The sequence below is a fragment of the Sorex araneus genome, chromosome 3 (genome assembly GCF_027595985.1).
Source record: "Sorex araneus isolate mSorAra2 chromosome 3, mSorAra2.pri, whole genome shotgun sequence".
In the NCBI taxonomy this organism is placed as follows: Eukaryota; Metazoa; Chordata; class Mammalia; order Eulipotyphla; family Soricidae; genus Sorex; species Sorex araneus.
The window spans coordinates 183,459,793-183,481,975 of NC_073304.1; the positions used below are offsets into that span (position 1 = coordinate 183,459,793).

At 39.4% G+C, this 22,183-nt stretch overlaps 1 protein-coding gene across 1 annotated transcript in view; it reads left to right on the forward strand.

Moving 5' to 3' along the window:
- STX8 (syntaxin 8) overlaps nucleotides 1–22,183 on the forward strand; it is a 327,110-nt gene that overhangs the window by 5,479 nt on the left and 299,448 nt on the right. The window contains exon 2 of the mRNA XM_004605184.2: nucleotides 2,802–2,901. Within this exon, the coding sequence (XP_004605241.1) occupies nucleotides 2,802–2,901 (100 nt within the window). The remainder of the gene's footprint in view (nucleotides 1–2,801; nucleotides 2,902–22,183) is intronic.

Genomic DNA, 22,183 nt, shown 5'->3' on the forward strand with positions numbered 1-22,183 from the left:
TTTTATATTACACGTGAGTGGTTTTCTGAACCAATCATTGCTTTAAAGCAGAGAAATGTATATATGTGTGCATATACACACTCATACATATATATATACATACATATATATATATATACACACAAATAAACACATATATAGTCATGAATACCTCCAAAGAGGTTGACTTGATTATCAAATATCTAAGAAAAGAGCCATCAGTGACTGATAGTGACATTACTGTCTCAAGTATTATCCACTTTATGACCATATTGTTAAAGTTAAAAAAGCTTTAAGAATCATAACAATATCTTAAAATGTGTAGGAAAATTACATACATATTACTAATACCTAGTGTATTCTAAGGATTTTTTCTTAACAAAGTTTTTCATGATCATAATAAAAGTGTATGAATGGGTAAACTTGTACGGAGTAACTTGCAAAGGGACCAGAAGAGATAAGAAAACATAAGGAAACAACAACTTATTCAGAACTCATTCAGGCAGATGCTTCTCCATATTTATCAGTTGCATGAGGTGAAGCCCTTTCCCATGGAAGAGAATTCAATGGTGTGGAAAACCAACCTATTCTCATTATAAAAGTTTTCTAGGAGCCCTTACAGCATAAAACTCCTAATTTTCCCGTCAGCCGTGTCCTGTTCTTCATTCTTTCTACTGTTCTTCGATTATTCTTTGTTATCTTGGAAAATTTTGATCTATGCTTTAATCTCTTGCCCAGATGACCTCCTGTTTCCAGTTTCATTTTCTTCTGTTTTCCTAGAATAATGCTTATTGGGGTTCAGCTTTTCAAACTATGCTGACTTTGCCTCTTCTACTTTTTCTTATCTGTTATCAGAATTTACTCTGTTTACATGAAACAATCATGTGCCAAGAGGTATTTCTATTTTTTCCAAGTAGTACTGAAAAAAGCCTCAGGGGAGATCTCCTGTCTACTTGAAGGACCACTCCACCTCTTTTGCTATATGATAACATTATTAAGGTTGATATCTTTTTCCTGGCCAACAGCCTTCATGGAGAGAAATGCCTTTATTCTATCATGTTTTAGCTCTCAGCCAATAAGCTTCACCCATATTTTGTCTCAAGTGTCTAAAATCTCAGAGGACTTATCCATGTGATATAATGACATTGAGTTTTATATACCAGACCTTCTGACAGACTGGGATTTTGGTAAAGCCTCAATGGTCTTGTGTCTTCCTGAATTCATTCTTAATATTCTGTGGACTCTTCTGCTAAAGCTTCTGTTTGTGTCAACTACTAGTTTCTTTGTTATAGCATTGTTAGACATACTAAACAGATTGTTGATGTTTTCAGGCAAAATTGGGAACTTTTTGACAACAGCTTGTCAAAAAGTGCAGCATAATGCTACTTCTTTAGAAGCTGTAGTACCACCCCACCCTGTCTCTGCAGCAGGGCATTCCCCTTTGTTCTCTCTTCTTTTGGGTGTTGTAGTTTGCAATAGAGGTATTGAGTGGCCTTTATGTTCGGTCTATAGTCTACTTTCAGTTCGAATCTTCCAACCCGAATGGTGGGGGATGGGGTGGGGGTGGTGAGAGGGATACTGGGATCATTGATGGAGGTGAATGGGCACTGGTGGAGGGATGGGTGAATGATCACTGTATGAGTGAAATGCAAACACGAAAGTTCATAAGTTTGTAACTGTACATCATAGTGATTCTCTAATAAAAATTTAAAAAAATTAGATGAAACATGATCAAAAATTTTAAAAAAAGAAGCTGTCGTAGGTCAAGAGAGGATGAAATATGTATATGTTTAAGTATTTTCTATACAACATACATGAAGTAAAAATGCTACTCAGAAGGAAAGAAAATAAGGTGTAATTTTTCAGTCCCTGTGAATCCTTAAAAGTGCAAAAATCTGTTGAAAAAGTGTAAAACTGTTAAAAAAACAAGTAGAGGCTTAGTGTAAGTTTAAATAGAATTTGAATAAGAGGATTTGAGATTTTGGATGCCTGACATGTGTCCTTTGTCTCTTGAGTATTTTGTTTTAGAATAAACAGTACTAGCTGTCTGTACTATAAAAGCACTTCCCCAGGTGATAAGCCTGGCTAGCTTCTTCACCTTGCCTGTCATCCTGTCTTTTAATTCTGAGTTGTTTTCCATAGCCCAGATCAAATTTGAACATACTCTGTGTATTTGTTTTATGCCTTTCTTCCTTTACTTAGCTCTGGGAAATCAGGGACTTGTCCATTTGCTTATTGACATAGTCTCCAATACCTGGAACAATGCTCAGTGCAGTGAGCTACATCAATATCTACTGGATGTTTTATTTTAATCTATTTTTCAAATTTTCAGATACAGTGATTTACTATGTAATAGAGTTTCAGTATTAGGCATACAGTATTCTATCACACCTCATCTCACCACCAGAATGTCATCATCCCTCCATGTATTAAGGTCCTCTCACAACCCCACCTCACATAAAATTTCCATTTAAGTGAGAGTACAGATGAATGTTTGGAATAGATTCTAGCTTAGAATAATTACTGTTCAGTACTTGTTTCTGTTTCTAATCGTGTTATTCTTCCTTCCTGTTTGAATTTGTTATATAAATAAAACTATATATGCAGAAGTTTCTTTCTGTTTTTATTTATTTTTTGTCACATCTGACTGTGCTCAAGAATAACTTTTTGATACTTAGGGGAACACATGTGGTGCCTGGCATTAACTGTTAACTCAGGTTTTTGTGTGTGGCTAGGCAAGCACCTTATCTGCTGTACTAGCTCTCCAGCCTACAGAAATTTCTTTTAAAGAAACTTGAACATTTTCTCCTTTTCTGGCATAGGTTTTCAGTGTATGATTCTGCTTGCCAAATCGCACAAGAGATTGCTGAGAATATTCAGCAACGAAATCGGTATGAAAGGAATGGTGAAACTACAACCAAGGTAAGTATATAAGGAATTAGTACTTGAAATGATTTTGAAAGCTTTGAGGTCTGAAAAATTTTTTTCTAATCTGTAAATTATTTTGCTTTCCCAGCTTTTATTTTATTAAAGCACAGCGGGTGGCCAAGTTATTCGTAATGGGGTATTTGACGTACAGTGTTTTATCTGGTTCAACTCCTGTGGAAAACAGTATGCAGGGTTCTGAGCTACTATTTGACCCAGAAATTCTACTTTTGAGTTTCTATCCTCAAGACAGGAAAACATTCATTCAAAATGACATATGCACACCATTATCATTACAGCACTCAGTACAGTAGCTAAGATTTGGAATCAGTCTATTTAGCATCCATCAGCAGATCATGCAGAAGTGGTATATATATAAAATGGAATATTATGAAGCTGTAAGGGATGATGAAATCATGTAAATTTTCTGCAACATGGAGGGAACTGGAAGATATGTTAAATAAAGTAACCCAGAAGAAGGACAAACACAGATGATATAATTTCTATGTGGTATTTAGAGAGTCTAGATCAGGAAATGCAGTGGTTTAGAGGAGGGAGGGGGGTTTGGTACCTAGATCACCTTTGGTCCCAGAGTACAGGGAGAAGGATAAATATAGAGTGAAAGATAGGGAGAAGAGATCTATAAGAAGCAATTGGAGCAGGGATCAAGAGGATTCAGGTATACTGGTAGTGCTAAGGAATGGGAGAGCTAAATATCCAAATTACAGTTAATGACAATGAAACACAAGACCCACACTTTAATAACCAATCATAAAAGATGTTTTTTCTTAAATTATTTTTAATTGGAATTTAGAATTTTTGTGAGATACAGTTATAGTCTTACAAACTTTTGTGATTATGTTTCAGTCATACAACGATCAGGTACTCATCCCTCCATTAGTGCCCATTCTCCACCACCGATGTTCCCGGTATCCCTCCCTCCTCTCCTATCACATCACTCCCCCTCCCCCACCCACCTGTGTGGCAAACACATTCCCTTTTACTCACTCTCTCCTTTTGGGTGTTATGGTTTGCAATACAGGTAGAAAGTGGCCATCACGTTTGGTCTGTAGTTTACTTGCAGCACATATCTCCCGTTCTGAGCGAGCCCTCCAAGCATCATTTACTTAGTGGTCCCTTCTCTATCCCAGCATGTGAGGCTGCCTTCCAAGCCATGGAGCAATCCTCCTGGCCCTTATCTCTAATACCCTTTGGTGTTAGTCTCCCATTATGGTACTTCTATTCCACCTATGAGTGCAGTCATTTTATGTCTGTCCCTCTCTCTCTGACTCATTTCACTTAGCATACTCTCCATGTTGATTCACTTATCTGCAATTTTCATGATTTTATCTTTTCTAACAGCTGCATAGTATTCCATTGTGTAGATATACCAAAGTTTCTTTGACCAGTCATCTGTTCTTGGACACTTGGGTTTGTTCCAGATTCTAGCAATTGTAAATAGTGCTGCAATAAACATACAAATGCAGATGTCATTTCTATTGTACTTTTTTGCATTTCCAGGATGTATTCCCAGAAGTGGTATTGCTGGGTCAAATGGGAGCTTGATTTCTAGTTTTTTGAGAAGTGTCCATGTTATTTTCCAAAAAGGCTGGACCAGTCCGCATTCCCACCAGCAGTGAAGGAGAGTCCTTTTTTCCCTGCATCCATGCCAGCACCCGCTTTTTTGTTCTTTTGGATGTGTGCCAGTCTCTGTGGTGTATGATTGTATCTCATTGTTGTTTTGATCTGCATCTCCCTGATCATTAGTGATAAAGAACATTTTTTCATCTGCTTTTTGGCCATTTGGATTTCTTTTTTGAGAAAGTTTCTGTTTATTTCATTGTGCCATTTTCTGATGGGATTAGATGTTTTTTTCTTGTAGAGTTCAACTAGTACCTTGTATATCCTTGATAATAACCCCTTATCAGAAGGGTATTTGGTGAATATCCTTTCCCATTCTGTAGACAGTCTTTGTATTCTTGTCACTGTTTCTTTTGAGGTACAGAAGCTTCTTAGTTTAAGATAGTCCTATTTGTTTATCTCTGTTTCCATTTGCTTGGGCAGTGGTGTTTCATCTTTGAAGATACTTTTAGCTTCAGTGTTGTAGAGGGTTTTGCCAACCTTTTTTTCAATGTACCTTATGGATTCTGGTCTGATGTTGAGGTCTTTAATCTATTTTTATCTGAATTTTGTGCATGGAGTTAGGTAGAGCTCTGAGCCCATTTTTTGCATGTAGCCGTCCAGTTTTGCCAGCACCATTTGTTAAAGAGGCTTTTCTTGCTTCACTTTATATTTCTTGCTCCCTTATCAAAGATTACATGGTCATATATTTGAGAGTGTGTGTAAGGATATTCAACCCTATTCCATTGGTCAGCAGATCTGTCTTTGTCCCAATACCATGCTGTTTTAATTATTACCACTTTGTAGTACAGTTCGAGGTTTGGGAAGGTGATGACTCCCCTCTTTCCCCGCCTCCCTTCCCCCCACAAGAATTGCTTTAGCTATTTGTGGGAGCTTGTTGTTCCATATGAATTTCAGGAGTGTTCGATCAATTTCTTTGAACAATGACATGGGTACCCTTATAGAGATTGCATTGAATCTGTTTAATTCTTTGGGGAGTATTGCCATTTTGACAATGTTAATTTTCTGATCCATGAGCAGGGAATGTGTTTCCATTTCCTCATGTCCTCTTTCATTTCTTGAAGTAGTATTTTGTAGTTTTCTTTGTACAGATCCTTTATCTCCTTAGTTAAGCTGATTCTGAGGTACTTGATTTTCTGAGGCATGATTTTGAACGAGATTGCTTTTTTTCATGTCACTTTCTTCTCTTTAATATTTGCATTTAGGAAAGTCATGGACTTTTGGGTGTTGATTTTATAGCCTGTGACTTTACTATAAAAGTCTATTGTTTCTAGGAGCTTCTTGGTAGAGGCTTTAGAGTTCCTTCAATATGGTTTGATGTCATCTGCAAATAGGAGAGCTTGATTTCTTCCTTTCCTATCTGGATGCCCTTAATATCTTTTTCTTGCTACCCGTGGCGTATTCGATATACCAAAAACAGTAACAACAAGTCTGACAATGGAGACGTTACCGGTGCCCACTCGAACAAATTGATGAGCAATGGGATGACAGTGATACAGTGATAGTGATATATATTATACTCTCTCTCTCTTTCTCTCTCTTTCTCTTTCCCTCTATCCCTTTTTGGGCATTACAGTTTGGGCATTACAGGTACTAAAAAGTTATCATGTTTGTTCCTTTATGTACTTTCAGCAAACAGGTCTTATCTTGAGTGATCATTTCCAACTATTATTGTTATAGTGATCCCTTCTCTGTCCTAACTATCCTCTTCCCCCACCACTTTGAGGATGGCTTCCAACTATGGACCAGTATTTCTGGTCCTTGTATCTACTATCCTTGGGTATTAGTCTCATATTTTTTTTTAATATCCCCCAAATGAGTGTAAGCATTCTGTCTGTCCCTCTCCTTCTGACTCATTTTACTCAGCATGATGCTCTCCATATCTCCATTTATAAGCTAATTTCATGACTTCATTCTTCCTAACAGCTGCATAATATTCCACTGTGTACATGTACCATAGTTTCTTTATCCAGTTGCCTGTTCTTGGGCCCTTGGATTGTTTACAAATCTGGCTATTGTGAATAGTGCTGCAATGAACATAGAGGTGCATGTGGCAGTTTTGGAGTGTTTTGGAGCCACTAATGTATATTCCCAGGAGTGGTATTTCTGGGTAGCATAAAAACTCAATTTCTAGTTTTTTGAAGAGTGCCCATATGTTATTCCCAAAAGGCTGGACCTAGTCAATATTCCTACCAACAGTGAATGAGTGTCCCTTTCTCCTCGTATCCATGCCAGCACTGGTTGCTCGTGTTCTTTTGGTGTGTGCCAGTCTCTGTAGTGCGAGATGATATCTCATTGTTGTTTTGATTTCATCTCCCTGATGATTAGTGATGCATAGAATTTTTTCATATACCTTTTGCTCATTTTTATTTCTCCTTTGAGGAAGTTTCTGTACTTCCCATTTTTATTCTCCATTTTTTAAATGGGGTTGGATGTTTTTTACTTGTAAAGTTCTACCAGTGCCTTATATATCGTTGATATTAATGTATTATCAGGTGAATGTAAGGTGAATAATTTTTTGCATTCTGTGGGCTGTTTTTGTATCTTGGTCAGCATTTCTCTCTATATATATTTTATATTATATTATTTTTTATATTGGACTGGAGCAGTAGCACAGTGGGTAGGGCATTTGCCTTGCATGCGGCCGACCCAGGTTTGATTTCTCCATCCCTCTCAGAGAACCCAGCAAGCTACCAAGAGTATCCTGCCTGCACAGCAGAGCCTGGCAAGCTACCCATGGCGTATTCGATATGCCAAAATCAGTAGCAAGAAGTCTCACAATGGAGACATTACTGGTGCCTGCTCAAGCAAATCGATGAACAATGGGACGACAGTGCTACAGTGCTATATTATTTTTTATATTGGACTGGAGCAATTGCACTATGGGTAGGATGTTTGCCTTGCACGCGGTCGACCCAGGTTTGATTTCTCTGTCCCTCTCAGAGAGCCCAACAAGCTACAAGAATATCCCGCTTGCATGGCAGAGCTTGGCAAGCTCCCCATGGCATATTTGATGCCAAAAACAGTAACAACAAGTCTCACAATGGAGACATTATTGGTGCCTGCTCAATCAAATTGATGAACAATGGGACAACAGTGCTACAGTGCTATTTTTTATATTATTTTTGCATATAGAGAGATTATTCACATAAAGGGCAGTGTTGCTCTGTGTGTACGTGTGTGTGTGTGTGTGTGTGTGTGTGTGTGTGTGTGTGTACCAATTGTTTTGCTAGAGTCTGTTCTGTTTTATTTTTATTTTTGGCTTTTATCTTCTTAAACAATTTTCATCGAATCATGTGAGATACACAGTTACAAAGTTTTTCTTGAATAGGTTTCAGTCGTACAATATTCTAACACCATCCCATGACCAGTGTACACCAATTTCCCCAGTTTCCCTTCTTCCATGCCTACCCAGCCTTTCTCTATGGGAGGCACCTTCTTCTTCTACCTTCTTCCTTCTTCCTTCTTCTTCCTCCTCTTCTTCCTCCCCCTTCTCCTCCTTCTCCTTCTCCTCCTCCCCCTTCCCCTCTCCCTCCTCCTCCCCTCCTTCTTCCTCCTCCTTCCTCCTCCCCCTCCCTCTTTCTCTTCTCTCTTTCTCTTTCCTCTCTTTCCTCTCCTTCCTCTCCTTCCTCTTCTCCTTCCTCTTTTCCTTCCTCTTCTCCTTCCTCTCCCATTTGGCCATTATAGTTTGCACTAAAGGTACTGAAAGGGTATTATGTTTGTCTTTTACCTGTTTTCGGCACTCACTTCTTTTACAGAGAGATCATTTCTCACTGTCATTGTTATAGTGGTACCTTCTTTCTCAAAAGCCCTCTCTCTATACTACTGAGGTAAGCTTCCAAGTGTGGACCAGTTTCCTGGCCCTTGTTTCTACTATTCTAGATCTCTTTCTGTGTGTGTGTGTGTTTTTTAATATATCCCACAAAACACGAAATCCATTAATCACCGATTTCTTGGGTGGGCTCAGTAACCTCTCATTTCGTTCTTTCCCTGAGATCTTAGAAGTCTATCTTGACTCGGCCCTCCCAATGATGTCCCTCCCAATGATGTCGATGTTGATGTCACACTGGGGGCTCTTTCAGGGTCAGGGTAATGAGATCCAGCTTGTTACTGGATTTAGCATATTAATACACCATGGGAAGCTTGCAAGGCTGTCCCATGTGGGCAGGAAACTCTCAGAAGATTGCCAGTTTCTCCCAGAGGCAGGTTACAAGATATTGCGCTGCCGCAAAGCAGCCGAGTGCTTCTGAGAGCTTGATTTTAAGTCTCTCTCTGGATGTTGGCCATTGATGGGATTACACACACCTGGGTTTCTCTGCCGGTACTTTCATTTATGAGGCCTGTCTGAATGTGTGGAGAGAGGCCTCGAGCATGGCTGTAGCTAGGTTCTGGTGGTCTTTGGTTGCTGGGAGCTCTGCTCGGGGTTGGGAGGGAAGCTGGAGCCCATCCCCTCCAAAGGGCCTGGGGGAAGACAGCCAGGTGTGCGGGCAAGAGACTCTCTGCATTACTCTCTTCTGAGAGCTTGCTTTTAAGTCTCTCTGGATGTTGGCCATTGATGGGATTACACACACCTAGGTTCCTCTGCCGGTACCTTCATGCATGAGGCCTGTCCGAACGTGTGGAGAGGGGTCTCGAGCATGGCTGTAGCTAGGTTCCGGTGGTCTTCGGTTGCCGGGAGCTCTGCTTGGGGTGAGGAGGGAAGCTGGAGCCCATCCCCTCCGAGGGGCCCTGGGGAAGACAGCCAGGCATGCGGGCAAGAGACTCTCCCACAAATGAAGGCAATAATTTTATGTCTGTTCCTCTCCTTTGGACTTACTTCACTCAGCATGATACACTCCATGTCCATCCATTTATAAGTGAATTTCATAACTTGATTTTTCCTGGTGGCTGCATAGTATTCCATTGTACCATAATTTCTTTATCTAGTCATCTTTTCTTAGGCACTCAGGTTGTTTCCAGATTCTGGCTATCATGAATAGTACTTCAATGAACATAGACGTTCAGATGGTGTTCCTGCTGTGTATTTTTGGGCCCCCGAGGCATATTCCCAGAATTGATATTGTTGGGTCATATGGAAGCTCAGTTTTCAGCTTTTTGAGGAATGCCATATTGTTTTCCAAAAAGGCTGGACCAGTCGGCATTCCCACCAATAGTAAATGAGTGTCCCTTTCTCCTCTTGCATCTGCACCAGCACTGGTTGTTTTTATTCTCTTGACGATGTGCCAGTCTCTGGTGTGGGATGATATCTAATTGTTGTTTTGATTTGCATCTCCCTGATGGTTATCAATGTAGAACATTTTCCCCTATGTGCATTTTGACCACTTGTATTTTTTCTTTGAGGAATTTCTGTTGCTTTCTTCTCTCCATTTTTTGATGGGCTTGAATTTTTTTTTTTTAGTGCCTTATATCCCGTTGCTCATCGATTTGTTCGAGCGGGCACCAGTAATGTCTCTCATTGTGAGACTAATTGTTACTGTTTTTGGCATATCCAATACGCACAGGTAGCTTGCCAGGCTCTGCCTTATATATCTTTGATATTCACCCCTTATCTGATCAATATTGGCCGAGTAATTTTTTCTATTCCATGGGCTCTCTTTGTATCGGTCACCATTTCTTTTGAGTACAGAAGTTTCTTAGTTTTAATGTAGCCACATTTATTTATCCTTGTTTCCACTTGCTAGGCCAGTGGTGTTTTATCTTTAAGACGGTTTTAGCTTCAGTGTCACTGAGAATTCTGTCTACATTTTCCTCCATTTACCTTATGGATTCAGTTCCTATATTGAGGTCTTTAATCCATTTTGATCTGACTTTTGTGCTTGGTGTTAGAAGTCAGTTAATTTTTTTTTTTGCGTGTAGCTGCCCATTTTAAGAAGCTTTCTTTGCTCCACTTGATATTTTTCTTTTTTATCAAAGATTAAACGATCATATATCTGAGGGTCTGTGTTAGGATATTCAACTCTATTCCATTGACCTGCAGGTCTGTTTTTATTCCAATGCCATGTTATTTTAATTAGTATGGCTTTAAGTACAGTTTGAAGTTGGGGCAGGTCAGGTCCCCTCTCTTCCCTTTCTCAAGGACTGCTTTAGCTCTTTGTGTGTTTGTGGCGGGGGGGGGGGGAGGTATTGTTCCATATGATTTTTCAGGAGTGTTTGATCTATTTATTTGAAAAATTTCCTGGGTATCCTTATAGGAACTGCATTGAATCTGTGTGGTACTTTGGAGGAATATTGCCATTTTGATTATGTTAATCCTCCCTATCCATGAGCAGGGGCTGTTTCTCTATTCCTCCTGTAGTTCTCTTTTTGTATATTTGTGTTGTCTCTGTCTGCTTTTGGTCAGGATGATATTTTCCTCACAGGAACTACTTAAGAGTGTTTCTGTTTCTTCAATTTCCTGCAACAGCTTGAAAAGAATGGGGAGTAGGTCCTCTTTAAAGTTTTGAACGAATTCATTAGTAAATCCATCTGGACCTGGGTTTTTATTTTGGGGAAGATTTTTGATTACCATTTCAATTTTCTTCAATGGTGATAGTTTATTCATGTATTCCAAATCTGCTTGTTTCAGCCTAGGGAGGTTATAGGAATCCAGGAATTCTTCATCCATTTTTTCAAGTTTCTGTTGTTTCATGGCATAAGAATTCTCAAAATAATCTTTCATGGTCTTTTGAATTTCTATGATGTCTGTTGTGTTTTCTCCTTTACATTTCTGATTCAGTTTATTTGGGTTCTTTCTCTCTCTCTCTTTGTGAATCTTGTTAGTGGCTTATTGGTCTTGTTTGTTTTCTCAAACAACCAGCTCTTAGTTTCACTGATATTTTTTGGATTGTTTAGTTGGGATTACAGCTCGTTAATTTCTGCTCTAAATTTTACTATTTTCTTCCTCCTGCCTGGTTTGGCCTCCTTTTGTTGGTTGTTTTCCAAGGTTTTAAGCTGTGAAGTTAAGTTATTTATGTGGGCCTCTTCTTCCTTCCTGATGAATCATGCTTGTGGAGCTATAAAGTTTCCTCTTAACACTGCTTTTGCTGTGTCCCACAAGTTCTGGTAGCTCTGTCCTCAGTTCTGTTTGTTTCCAGGAATCTTTTGGTTTCTTTTTGATTTCTTCTTTAAGACACTGATTATTCAGTAGTGAACTGTTTAATTTCCATCTGTTTGATTTGATTCTCCATTTCTATGTATGATTAACTTCTATTTTCAGTGCCTCATGGTCTCAAATGATAGTTGATATAATTTCTACCCTCTTAATTTTATGGAGAGATGTTTGGTGACCCAGCATGTGATCTATCTTGGAGACTTTCTTATTTGTGAACTAGAGAAGAATGTGTATTAACTTTTGGGGAATGAAAAGCCCGGTATATATCTACTAGCCCCCTCCCTTCCATTCCTTCTCTCAAATAAAATATTTTCTTGGTTTGCTTTAATCTAGTTTATATATCAAGAGGTCAAAAAGCAGTGTTGAAATCTCTAACCACTATTTTTAAAAAATTAATTTAATTTTTTTAAAGCTGTTCATAATAATTTATTACATTTAATATTCCAACACTAATCCTGCCACCATTACACCTTCCCACCACCATTATTTTGAATTTTCCTACCACCACCCAAGCTTGCCAAAAGAGCAGGTCCTAAATAACTTAGTTTGTATTACTTGCTATGAATAATCCACTAAAAATAATCCAGAAATTTTCCTTACAGGAATGTGTTTGAAGGTTGTTGTATCTCACCCTGGAGCCATTAAGCACTTGTATAAGTGATTACTAATATTTTTTAAAGGTTGAGCCTTTGTATGCTAATATACATATCATATATATATAAGATATATATATTAATTGGTATGAGATCGGTTGCCTTCTTCTCTATCAAATATGTTGTGCCACTCTTGGTACATCAGTGGTGTAGAGTGGGAGATGTTGAGCAAATGTGGCTTTATGCTCCAGGAATTCAAAAATTTTGAATGGAGTTAAATTTTTAACTGGCTGATGACTTTGGGGTCAAGAAGCATCTCTGCAGCTTGTGGCTCTCTTCGAGATTTATTTGTGAGTCTCTGGATCATGGCTGTTAATGAGCTTATATGGCGCCAGAAGCAGTTCCTGTGTGTGACTTCCAGGCTCCTGAAGAATAAGGTGGGGAAGTCTCCCATTCCCAGCTCTGTGAAAGCCTGGAGAGTTTGGTCAGAAAACTCATGGAGATCAGCTGTGAGCATGGTGGCAATTGGGTCCTGGAGGTTTTTGGCTGCTGGGATTCTGTTAGGGTGCGTGAGTCCTTCCAATCACTGTTTTTTCAATTTAATTTTATTTTTAAAAGTTGTTCACAATAATTTGTTACATTTAATACTCCACCACCAATCCTGCCACCATTATACCTTCCCACCACGTTATTTTGAATTTTCCCACTAGCATCCAAGCCTGCCCCAAGAGCAGGTCCTAAATAATTTATTTTGTATTATTGCATCTTCGAGGTGCCTTGAATGAGACTCAGCCTAGTGCGGGGTCTGGAGGCATCTTGCAGATTGTGGGTCTCTTCCAAGATTTATTTGTGAGTCCTCCAAATTTGTGTTGCTATCAATGTCTCCTTCAAGTCTATTATTGGCAGTTGTTTTAAATATTTTGGTGGTGCCTCATTAGGTGGTCCTAAATAAGTATTTTGCTGGTCTCTCATTAGGAGTGGGCGTTCTTCCTGATATACAGATCCCATGATCATTAAGAAATGAGCTTCACTGTCTCATAACTTGCAGCCAAGTCTATGTCATCTGTTACTAGTATGGACACCATGGCTTTTTTTGAGAGGGTTGTTTGCTTGAAGAAGTTTTTTGAGCCTTTGACTTTGCATCTGAGTTTGCTCTGACTGTTCAAGTGTGTTTCTTGCAGCAACAGAATTGTTTGGTTCAATTTCTTAATCCATCCTGCCACTCTGTCTCTTCATTGGTGCATTTAGCCCGTTGACATTGAGGGAGATTATTGTTATGGGGTTTTGTGCTATCTTTCTACAGGAGTTTGGTATACTTGTGGTGCTTGTTTTATCTTAAAGTAGCCTGTATAGTTCATCTTGTAACAATGGTTTTGAGTCAGTGAAGTTCCTGAATTGGTAATCTGTGAAGTTGTCTATTGTTTCTTCAGATCTTAATGAGAGTCTGGGTGGGTAAAGTATTCTTGGTGAGGCATTCATTTCATTGAATTTTTTCACTATATCCTACCACTGTCTTGGCTCTGGAGGTTTCATCTGATTAGTCTGCTGTAAATCTTAAGGATGCTCCTTTGTAAGCAATTTTCCTCTTTGATATTGCTGCTTTCAGTATTCTATCTGTGGTTTTTGTCATTCTGAGTAGGATGTGTCTTGGAGTATTTTTATATGGATTTATTTTAGCTGGTACACTTTGGTCTCCTAGATCTGGGTGCATGCATTGTTTAGCTCTGGGAATTTCTCAACAAAGATGCCTTTGACATTTCCTTCTTCATCAGGTTTTTATTTCTGCTCCTCAGGAACCCCAATGATTCTTATGTTATTCCTCTTTAATTCATCCCAATGTTCTCCTATCATCTTTTGGTTTCTTATGAAGCTCTATTCCATCTTCTACTGTTGTTTGGAGATTTTTCTGCACCTCATCTTGAAGTTCACTGATTCTGTCCTCAGCATGTTACTCTGTTGCTGAGGTCCCAGTTTAGTTTTTCATTTCACCTACCAGATTTTTCAGATATGTCATTTCTGCTGTATTTTTGTTTGTATTTTTCTCATTTCTATTCTCATAGTCTCTTGCATTTTATTGGTGGTGTGTTCTGTTCTTTCTCTGAGTTCCTTATGCATCTTTAACAGTTCTATTCTGAATTCTTTAACAGAGAGGCTATATGGCTCAGTATTACTGGTTGGATCATTTGGACTAGATGTAATCATTCACTAAGCTTGGTTGATTTCTGCTTTGCTTTACTATTGTGACCTTTGCAGTCTGGAGTTTTTTCCTGTGTGTTGTTGTGTGGTTAGGGACCTACGGGTTAGGATGTCTTTGTATGTTATGGTGAGTTATGAAGAGGTGAAGAAATGCACTCTCGTGGGTGTAGTTCCCTCATTCCTGTAGTTTCTAAGTATTAGCACCTTGCAGTTTTCATCACTTGTTTGAAACAACTTTGGGCCAGCCATTAAAAATATTCTGTGCAGCATCTTTCATTCCCAGCCTTTGTGTGCTTGTTGGTGTTCAGAAATCCAGGCCCACTGGTCTTCTTACCTGTACTTTCCAAGTATTAGTGCCTTGCAGTCTCACTAGTAGAAACTACCTTTAGCTTTGGGCCCGCTGTTGAAGAATCTGTTTTGCTTTAGGAAGAATAAAATCGGTTGCAGATGTTGCAGAAGCCATGGGTCACAAGAAGCCAGTGTCAGCTTTCTGCATCCATGGGGGCATGCCCTGCATTTGAGAAGGGTTTGTGAGGATTTCCTCTTTGTGGAGTTGCAGATGTTGCTGGAGGCACAGGAAGCTGTAGTCCTTGATACACCTGGATGACAAAAGATGTCACAGTCTGCTTTCCAGATCCTTGGGGGCGTGATCTGGTTTTCAGAGGGGTCAGAAGAGTATTCCTAGTTCCAGGGGATCCAGGAAGAGGTTGACTGTATTTGGGTTTTTGAGGAGATGGAAAGCTTCTGTCTGTAATTATCTTTATATTTTTTAGATTCAATGGAATTTGGTCTGATATAAGTATTGCTGTCCCAGCATTTTTTTTTTGTTTCCCATTGGCTTGTATCATTGTTTTTCATTTTGTTTACTGTGAGCCTGTGACTGTCTTGTGATTTTAGATATGTTTCCTGTGAGTACTAAATGGATGGATTTTATTTCCTGATCCATATTGCCATTCTGTGCCTTTTGATGTGATTTTAGTCCATTGACATTTAGAGATATTATTATTATAAAAAGCTGTGTTGCCATTTTAAAAAAAATTTATTTTGTATTGAATCACTGTGATATAAGTTACAAAGTTTTCATATTTGATCCACCACCAAACCCCCGCATGCCCCCTCTGCTTGTGTTGCAGACATTTTTCACTTTACTCTTTCCTTACTTTGATTACATTCAGTTTTCAACAGGGTTCTCACTATCATTATTTGGAGGTTTTCCTCCAACAGTCAGACATGTTGGATGGCATCAATAGATTGTATGTTTTCATTTTTCAGAAAAGGTCCATCTGGAGAAGATGTACCGGCCATACATTCTTCTCTGTTGAATGTGGCAAGATCTGTGTTGCCATTTTTATTGTCTACGGTTTATTGCATCTACAATTGGTTATTTGTTAAGTGGCCATTCAGTAATTAATTCAGGGCCTGTTTGGTTATCATAAATGTTTCTAGCTTTTATATGTCTGAGAATATTTTTTATCTCTCCCTCTCATAGAAATGAGAGCTTTGCAAGGTAGTAGAAAGGGATGTTTCTTTCATTCAGTACTGAATATTTGAATATTTTAATCCACTCTTTTCTTACCTGTACTGTTCATATGAGAGATATGTTGTGATTCTTATGTCATTTCCCTTAAAGTTTATTCTCTCTTTTTGCTTTTAGGAGTTCATTTATCTTGGTGTTTTTGCCATTTTGATTATTGTGTATCTTGGTGTTCTGCTTGAGTCTAGTTTGTTTGTTGTTCTTTTGACCTCATGAATCTGCACAACTGATTCCTCCTTAGAATGAGGGAAATTTTCAGCTACTAGTGTTTCTACCACTAGACCTTCTCCTTTCCTTTTTTTTTTTGGTCATGTTCTGGTATTCCTATCATTTGGACATTATCTTTTTTGTTCATTGAGTACCTTACATTTTCTTTCATTTCTTTTTTCTGTTTTCTTTCCCCACTTATCAATTCATTTACATGGAATCTCTTGTCTTCTGAAACAGTTCTTTGATTTGGTAGAATTTGTATTCCAGTGATTGCTTAGTTTCACTGGCAAGTGCTAGCTTAATTTCTGTTGTCAGTGCAGTGAGCATTGATTTTAGGTCCTTATTGATCAGGCTCAAGGTTTTGATGGTTTGGGGAATTTTGTAGGTTTTTGTCCGTATCTGCTACTTCAGCTAAGTCTCTCTATTTCTTCTCCCCATTTTTTGATGGGGTTGAAGGTTTTTTCTTGTACAATTCTACTAGTGTCTTGTATATCCTGGATATTAACCCCTTGCCTTATCAGATGGCTATTGGGTAAATATTCTTTCCCATTCTGTGGGCTCTCTCTGTATTTGGTCACATTTTTTTTTTTTTTTTTTTGCTTTTTGGGTCACACCCAGCGATGCACAGGGGTCACTCCTGTCTCATGCACTCAGGAATCACCCCTGGCGGTGCTCAGGGGACCATATGGGATGCTGGGATTCGAACCCGGGTCGGCCGCGTGCAAGGCAAACGCCCTACCCGCTGTGCTATCACTCCAGCCCCTTTTTTTTGAGGTGCAGAAGTTTCTTAGTTTAATGTAGTCCCATTTGTTTATGTTTGTTTCTACTTGCTCGGTCAGTGTTATTTCGTCCTTAAAGATGCTTTTAGCTTCCATGTCATGGAAAGTTCTGCCTACTTGTATCTTATGGATTCATGTCTGATATTGAGGTCTTTAATCCACTTCAATTTGACTTTTGTGCCTGGCGTTAGACACAGGTCAGAATTCATTATTTTGCAGGTAGCTGTTCAGATTTCCGAGCACAACTTGTTGAAATGGCTTTCCTTATTCCACTTCAGATTTCTTGCTCCTTTGTCAAAGATTAAGTGATCATATATTTGAGAGTCTGTGACAGAATATCCACCTCTGTTCCATTGGTCTGCAGGTCTGTTTCTAGCCTACTACCATGCTCTTTTAATTACTGCTGCTTTGCAGTACAGTACAGTACATCTTCTTTTTCCCAGGGATTGCCTTAGCTATTCGTGGGGGTTTATTGTTTCACATGAATTTCAGGAGTGTTTTCTCTATTTGAAAAATGTGATGGATATCCTGATAGGGACTGCATTGAATCTGTAGAATGCTTTGGGGAGTAATTGCCATTTTGAAAATGTTGATCCTCCCTATCCATGAGCAGGGGATGTGTCTTCATTCCTAATTTCCTCTTTTATTTCTTGAAGTAGTGTTTTGTAATTTTCCTTTATAGGTCCTACACCTCTTTAGTTAAGCTGATTCCAAGGTACTTGATTTTCTGAGGTACTGTTGTGAACGGGATTTTTTTTTTTTTAGTGTCTCTTTCTTCTTTCATTATTTGTATATAGGAAAGCCATGGACTTTTGGATGTTGATTTTGTACCCTGCCACTTTACTGTACAAACCTATTGTTTCTAATAGCTTTTCTGTAGTCTTTAGGATTTTCTAGGTATAGTATCATATCATCTGCAAATAGTGATAACTTGACCTTTTCCTTTCCTATCTGTATACACTTGATATCTTTTTCTTCCCTAACTGTTATGGTCAGAACTTCCAGTACTATATTGAATAGGAGTGGTGAGAACGGGCAACCTTTTCTTGTCCTCAATCTTAGAGGAAAGGCTTTTGGCTTGTGGTGGGTGGCTTTTATTATATTGAGGAAAGTTCCTTCAATGCTCATTTTGCTGAGAGTTTTCATCATAAACAGGTGCTGGATCTTGTCAAGTGGTTTCTCTGCATCCATTGATATGATCATATGGTTTTTATCTTTTTTCTTTTAGTGATATGATTTATGTTGTTTGACTTACGAATGTTAAACCATCCTTGTATTCCCGGGATGAATCCTGCTTGGTCATGGTGTATGATCTTTTTGATGAGTCGTTGAATTCTGTTTGCTAAGATTTTGTTGAGGATCTTTGTGTCTGTTTTCATCAGGGATATCAGCCTATAATTCTCCTTCTTCATGGTATCTCTATCTGCTTTTAAAGGTGTCAAGGTGATATTTGCTTCATAGAAACTGTTTGGAAGTATTTCTGATTCTTCATTTTACTGGAAAATCTTAAAAGAAGATTGGGAGTAAGTCCTCTTTAAGGATTTGGAAGAATTCATTAGTGAATCCATCTGGGCCAGGACTTTTGTGTTTGGGGAGACTTTTTATTACCGTTTCAATTTCCTTGATGGTGATAGGTCTGTTCAGGTATTTCAGGTCTTTTTGGTTCAACCTTGGAGGCTCTAGGAATTCAGGAATTTAACCATTTCCTCGAGGTTTTCTTGTTTCATGGTAAAAATTCTCAAAGTAATCTCTGAGGATCCTCTGAATTTCTGTAATTTCTGTTGTGATGTCCCCCTTTTCGTTTCTGTTTTGGTTTAGTAGGGTTTTCTCTCTCCCTTTCTTTGTGAGTCTTGCTAAGGTTTATCAATCTTGTTTATTTTCTCAGCTCTTGGTTTCATTGATTTTTCAGATTGTGTTTTGTGCTTCCATCTTGTTAATTTCTACTCTAAGTTTTATTATTTCCTTCCTCCTGCCCGAGTTGGGCTCCTTTTGTTAGTCATTCTCCAAGCTCTTAAGCTGTGAGGTTAGGTAACTTATGTGGGCTCGCTCTTTCTTACTGAGGAATACTTGTAGAGCTATAAACTTTCTTCTTAACACAGCTCTTGCCTTGTCCCATAAGTTCTGGTAACTCATGTCCTCATTTTCGTTTGTTTCCAGGAATCTTTTGATTTCCTCTTTGATTTCCTTTCTAAGCCACTCGTTGTTCAGCAGTGAGCTGTTTAATTTCCAGGTGTTTGATTTGATTTTCTCTTTGTGGTTCACTTCTATTTTCAGCGCATCATGGTCTGAGAAGATTGTTGATACAATCTTTATCTTCTTAATTTTATGGAGGTATATTTTGTGTCCCTGCATGTGGTCTATTTTGGAGAATGTCCCATGTACACTGGAGAAGAGTGTTTATTCAGCTTTTTGTGGATGAAGTGTCCTGTATATATCTACAAATCCCCTTTCTTCCATTTTTTTCCCCTCAGATATAGTATGTTCTTGCCAAGCTTGAGTCTGGTTGATCTATTGAGAGGTGATAAAGCGGTGTTGAAATCTCCCACTAGTATTGGTTGCTGTCGATGTCTTTCTTCAAGTCTATGAATAGTTGTTTTTAAGTACTTTGCTGGTCCCTCGTTAGGTGCATATACATTTAGGAATGTAAGTTTTTCCTTTTGTACAGATCCCTTGGTCATCATCACCATCATCATCCCGTTGGTTGTCAAATTTCTCAAGCGGTCTCAGTAACGTCTCCATTCGTCCTAGCCCTGAGATTTTAGAAGCCTCTCTCTACTCATCCTTCCCAACAATGCCGCATTGGAGACTCTTTCAGGGTCAGGGGAATGAGACCCAGCTTGTTACTGTTTTTGGCATATGAATACACCATGGGGAGTTTGTGAGGCTCTCCCATGTGGGCAGGAAACTCTCAGTAGCTAGCCAGGTTCTCCCAGAGGGAGAACTAGGCTATAAGTTGTTGCTTCTGGGAGCTTGCTTTTAAGTTTTTAGATGTTGGCTGTTGATGGGATTACACAGTGTTGGGGGTAGTCCCTGGGTGTGACCGCCTAGCTACTGGAAAGTGGGAAATCTGGCAGAAGAGGCCCAGTCCCAATCCCAGCAGGCTTGGAGGTCTCAGCCCCGGGTCCCACACACCTGGGTTCCTCTGCTGGTACCTTCATGCATGAGGCTCATCTGAACGTGTGGAGTGGGGCCTTGAGCATGTCTTTGTCTAGGTTCCGGAGGTCTTCAGCTTCTGGGAGCTCTGCTTGTGGTGGGGAGGGAAACAGGGGCCCATCCCCTCCTAGGGGCTCCAGGGAAGACAGCCAGATGCTTGGGCGAGAGATTCTCTGACATCCCTTTATCAATAAGAAATTATCTTCACTGTCTCTTGTGACCTTCTGCAGTCTGAACTCAATGTGGTCTGATACCAGAATGGCCAACCCAGCTTTGTTAAGGGAGTTGTTTGCCTGTAGGATTGTTTTCCAGCCTTTGACTTTGAATCTGTGTTTGCTCTGACTATTCAGATGTGTTTCTTTTTTTTTTATTTTTTATGTTTTTATTTTTATTTTTTTTATTGAATTACCATGTGGAAAGTTACACAGCATTCAGGCTTAAGTCTCAGTTATACAATAGTCGAACACCCATCCCTTTACCAGTACACATATTCCACCGCCTGAAAAGGAAGCATTTGATAATTTGTTTTCCATTGCTGAGAATGAAGAGCTATGGGGTTTTGGATTTCTGTATTTTAGTATTTTAGTAACTAAGTCCAGGAAAATTTCTGCCAGAAATTGCATCATTGCAATCTCGTACCTCTCTTTAGTGGTCCTTATAAGAGACATTTCTGCAAGAAGCTGCTGGTACCAAAAGTAGTTTAGCTGGCCTCTGGGATCTTGGTCATTCAGCAGTGGAGAGGCCGCACACGTGAAGCCACCCAGGTCACATCTCGGCGGAGAGCGGCACCGGTACTGCCCTCATCCCGAGATCTCGCGGGCATCCCGTTGCTGCAATCTCGTACCTCTATTTAGTGGTTTTTATAAGATGGCGGTTGCTACACCTTTCCCCCCTGGAAAGGAAAAGCGGAGAGAGAGAAAGACCTTTCCCCTCCTGGGGCTGCATGCGCTGTGGCTTAGGTCACAGTCTAGAGACATTTCTGCAAGAAGCTGCTGGTACCAGAAGTAGTTTAGCTGGCCTAAACACGTGTGGCCACCCAGGACAGATGTGTTCCTTGTAGGCAGTAGAATGTTGGGTTCAATTTTCTGATCCTTCCTGCCACTCTGTGTCTTTTAATTGGTGTGTTTAGCTCATTGAAGTTGAGAGAGTTATTGTTAATGGGGTTTTGTCCCATCTTTCTGCCAAAGTTTGGTTTATTTGAGGGACTTGTCTTAAATTAGCCCTTTTTCTTGTTCTTGTAACCATGGTTTTGAGTGAATGAAGTTCCTGAGTTGTTGTTTGTCTGTGGAACTGTGTATTGTTCCTACTGATATGAATGAGAGCCTATCTGGGTAAGTATTTTTGGTGAGGCTTTTATTTCATTGAGTTTTTTCACTATATCCCACCACTATCTTTGGGCCCTGAGGGTTTCATCAGATGAATTGGCTGTCAATCTTAAGGATGCTTCTTTATAGATAATTTCTTTCTTTGATCATGCTGCTTTCAGAATTTTGTCTCTGTCTAACGTTTTTGTCATTTTGATCAGGATGTGTCTTGGAATATTTTTATTTGGATTTCTTCTAGCTGGTACCCTTCGGGCCTCCTGAATCTGGTCGCATGTGCTCTGGGAACGTCTTAAGCAATGATGTCTTTGACAGTTTCTTCTTCTTCAGGGTTTTCTTCCTGTCCCGCTGGGACTCCAATGCTTCTTAAGTTATTCCTCTTGGCTTCATCCTGATATTCTCTTGACATCTGTTGGTTAATTGCGAGTCTCTTTTCCATTTTCTACTGTTTTCTGGAGAGTCTCTGCACTTCATCTTGGAGGTCACTGATTTCTGTCCTCAGCAGCTGTTACTCTGCTGCTGAGACCTTCCACTGAGTTTTTCAATTCACCTACCAGGTTTTTCAGATCTGTCATTTCTATTTGTAATTTTGTTTGCATTTTCCACATTTCTGCTCTCAAATCCTCTTGTATTTTATTGGCGGTGCATTCCATTGTTTCTGTTAGCTCCCTATGCATTCTCAGTAGCTCTCTTCTAAATTCCTTGTCAGAGAGATTGTCTAGCGCTTAATTACTGGTTGGGTCTTCTGGGCTAGTTTCTTC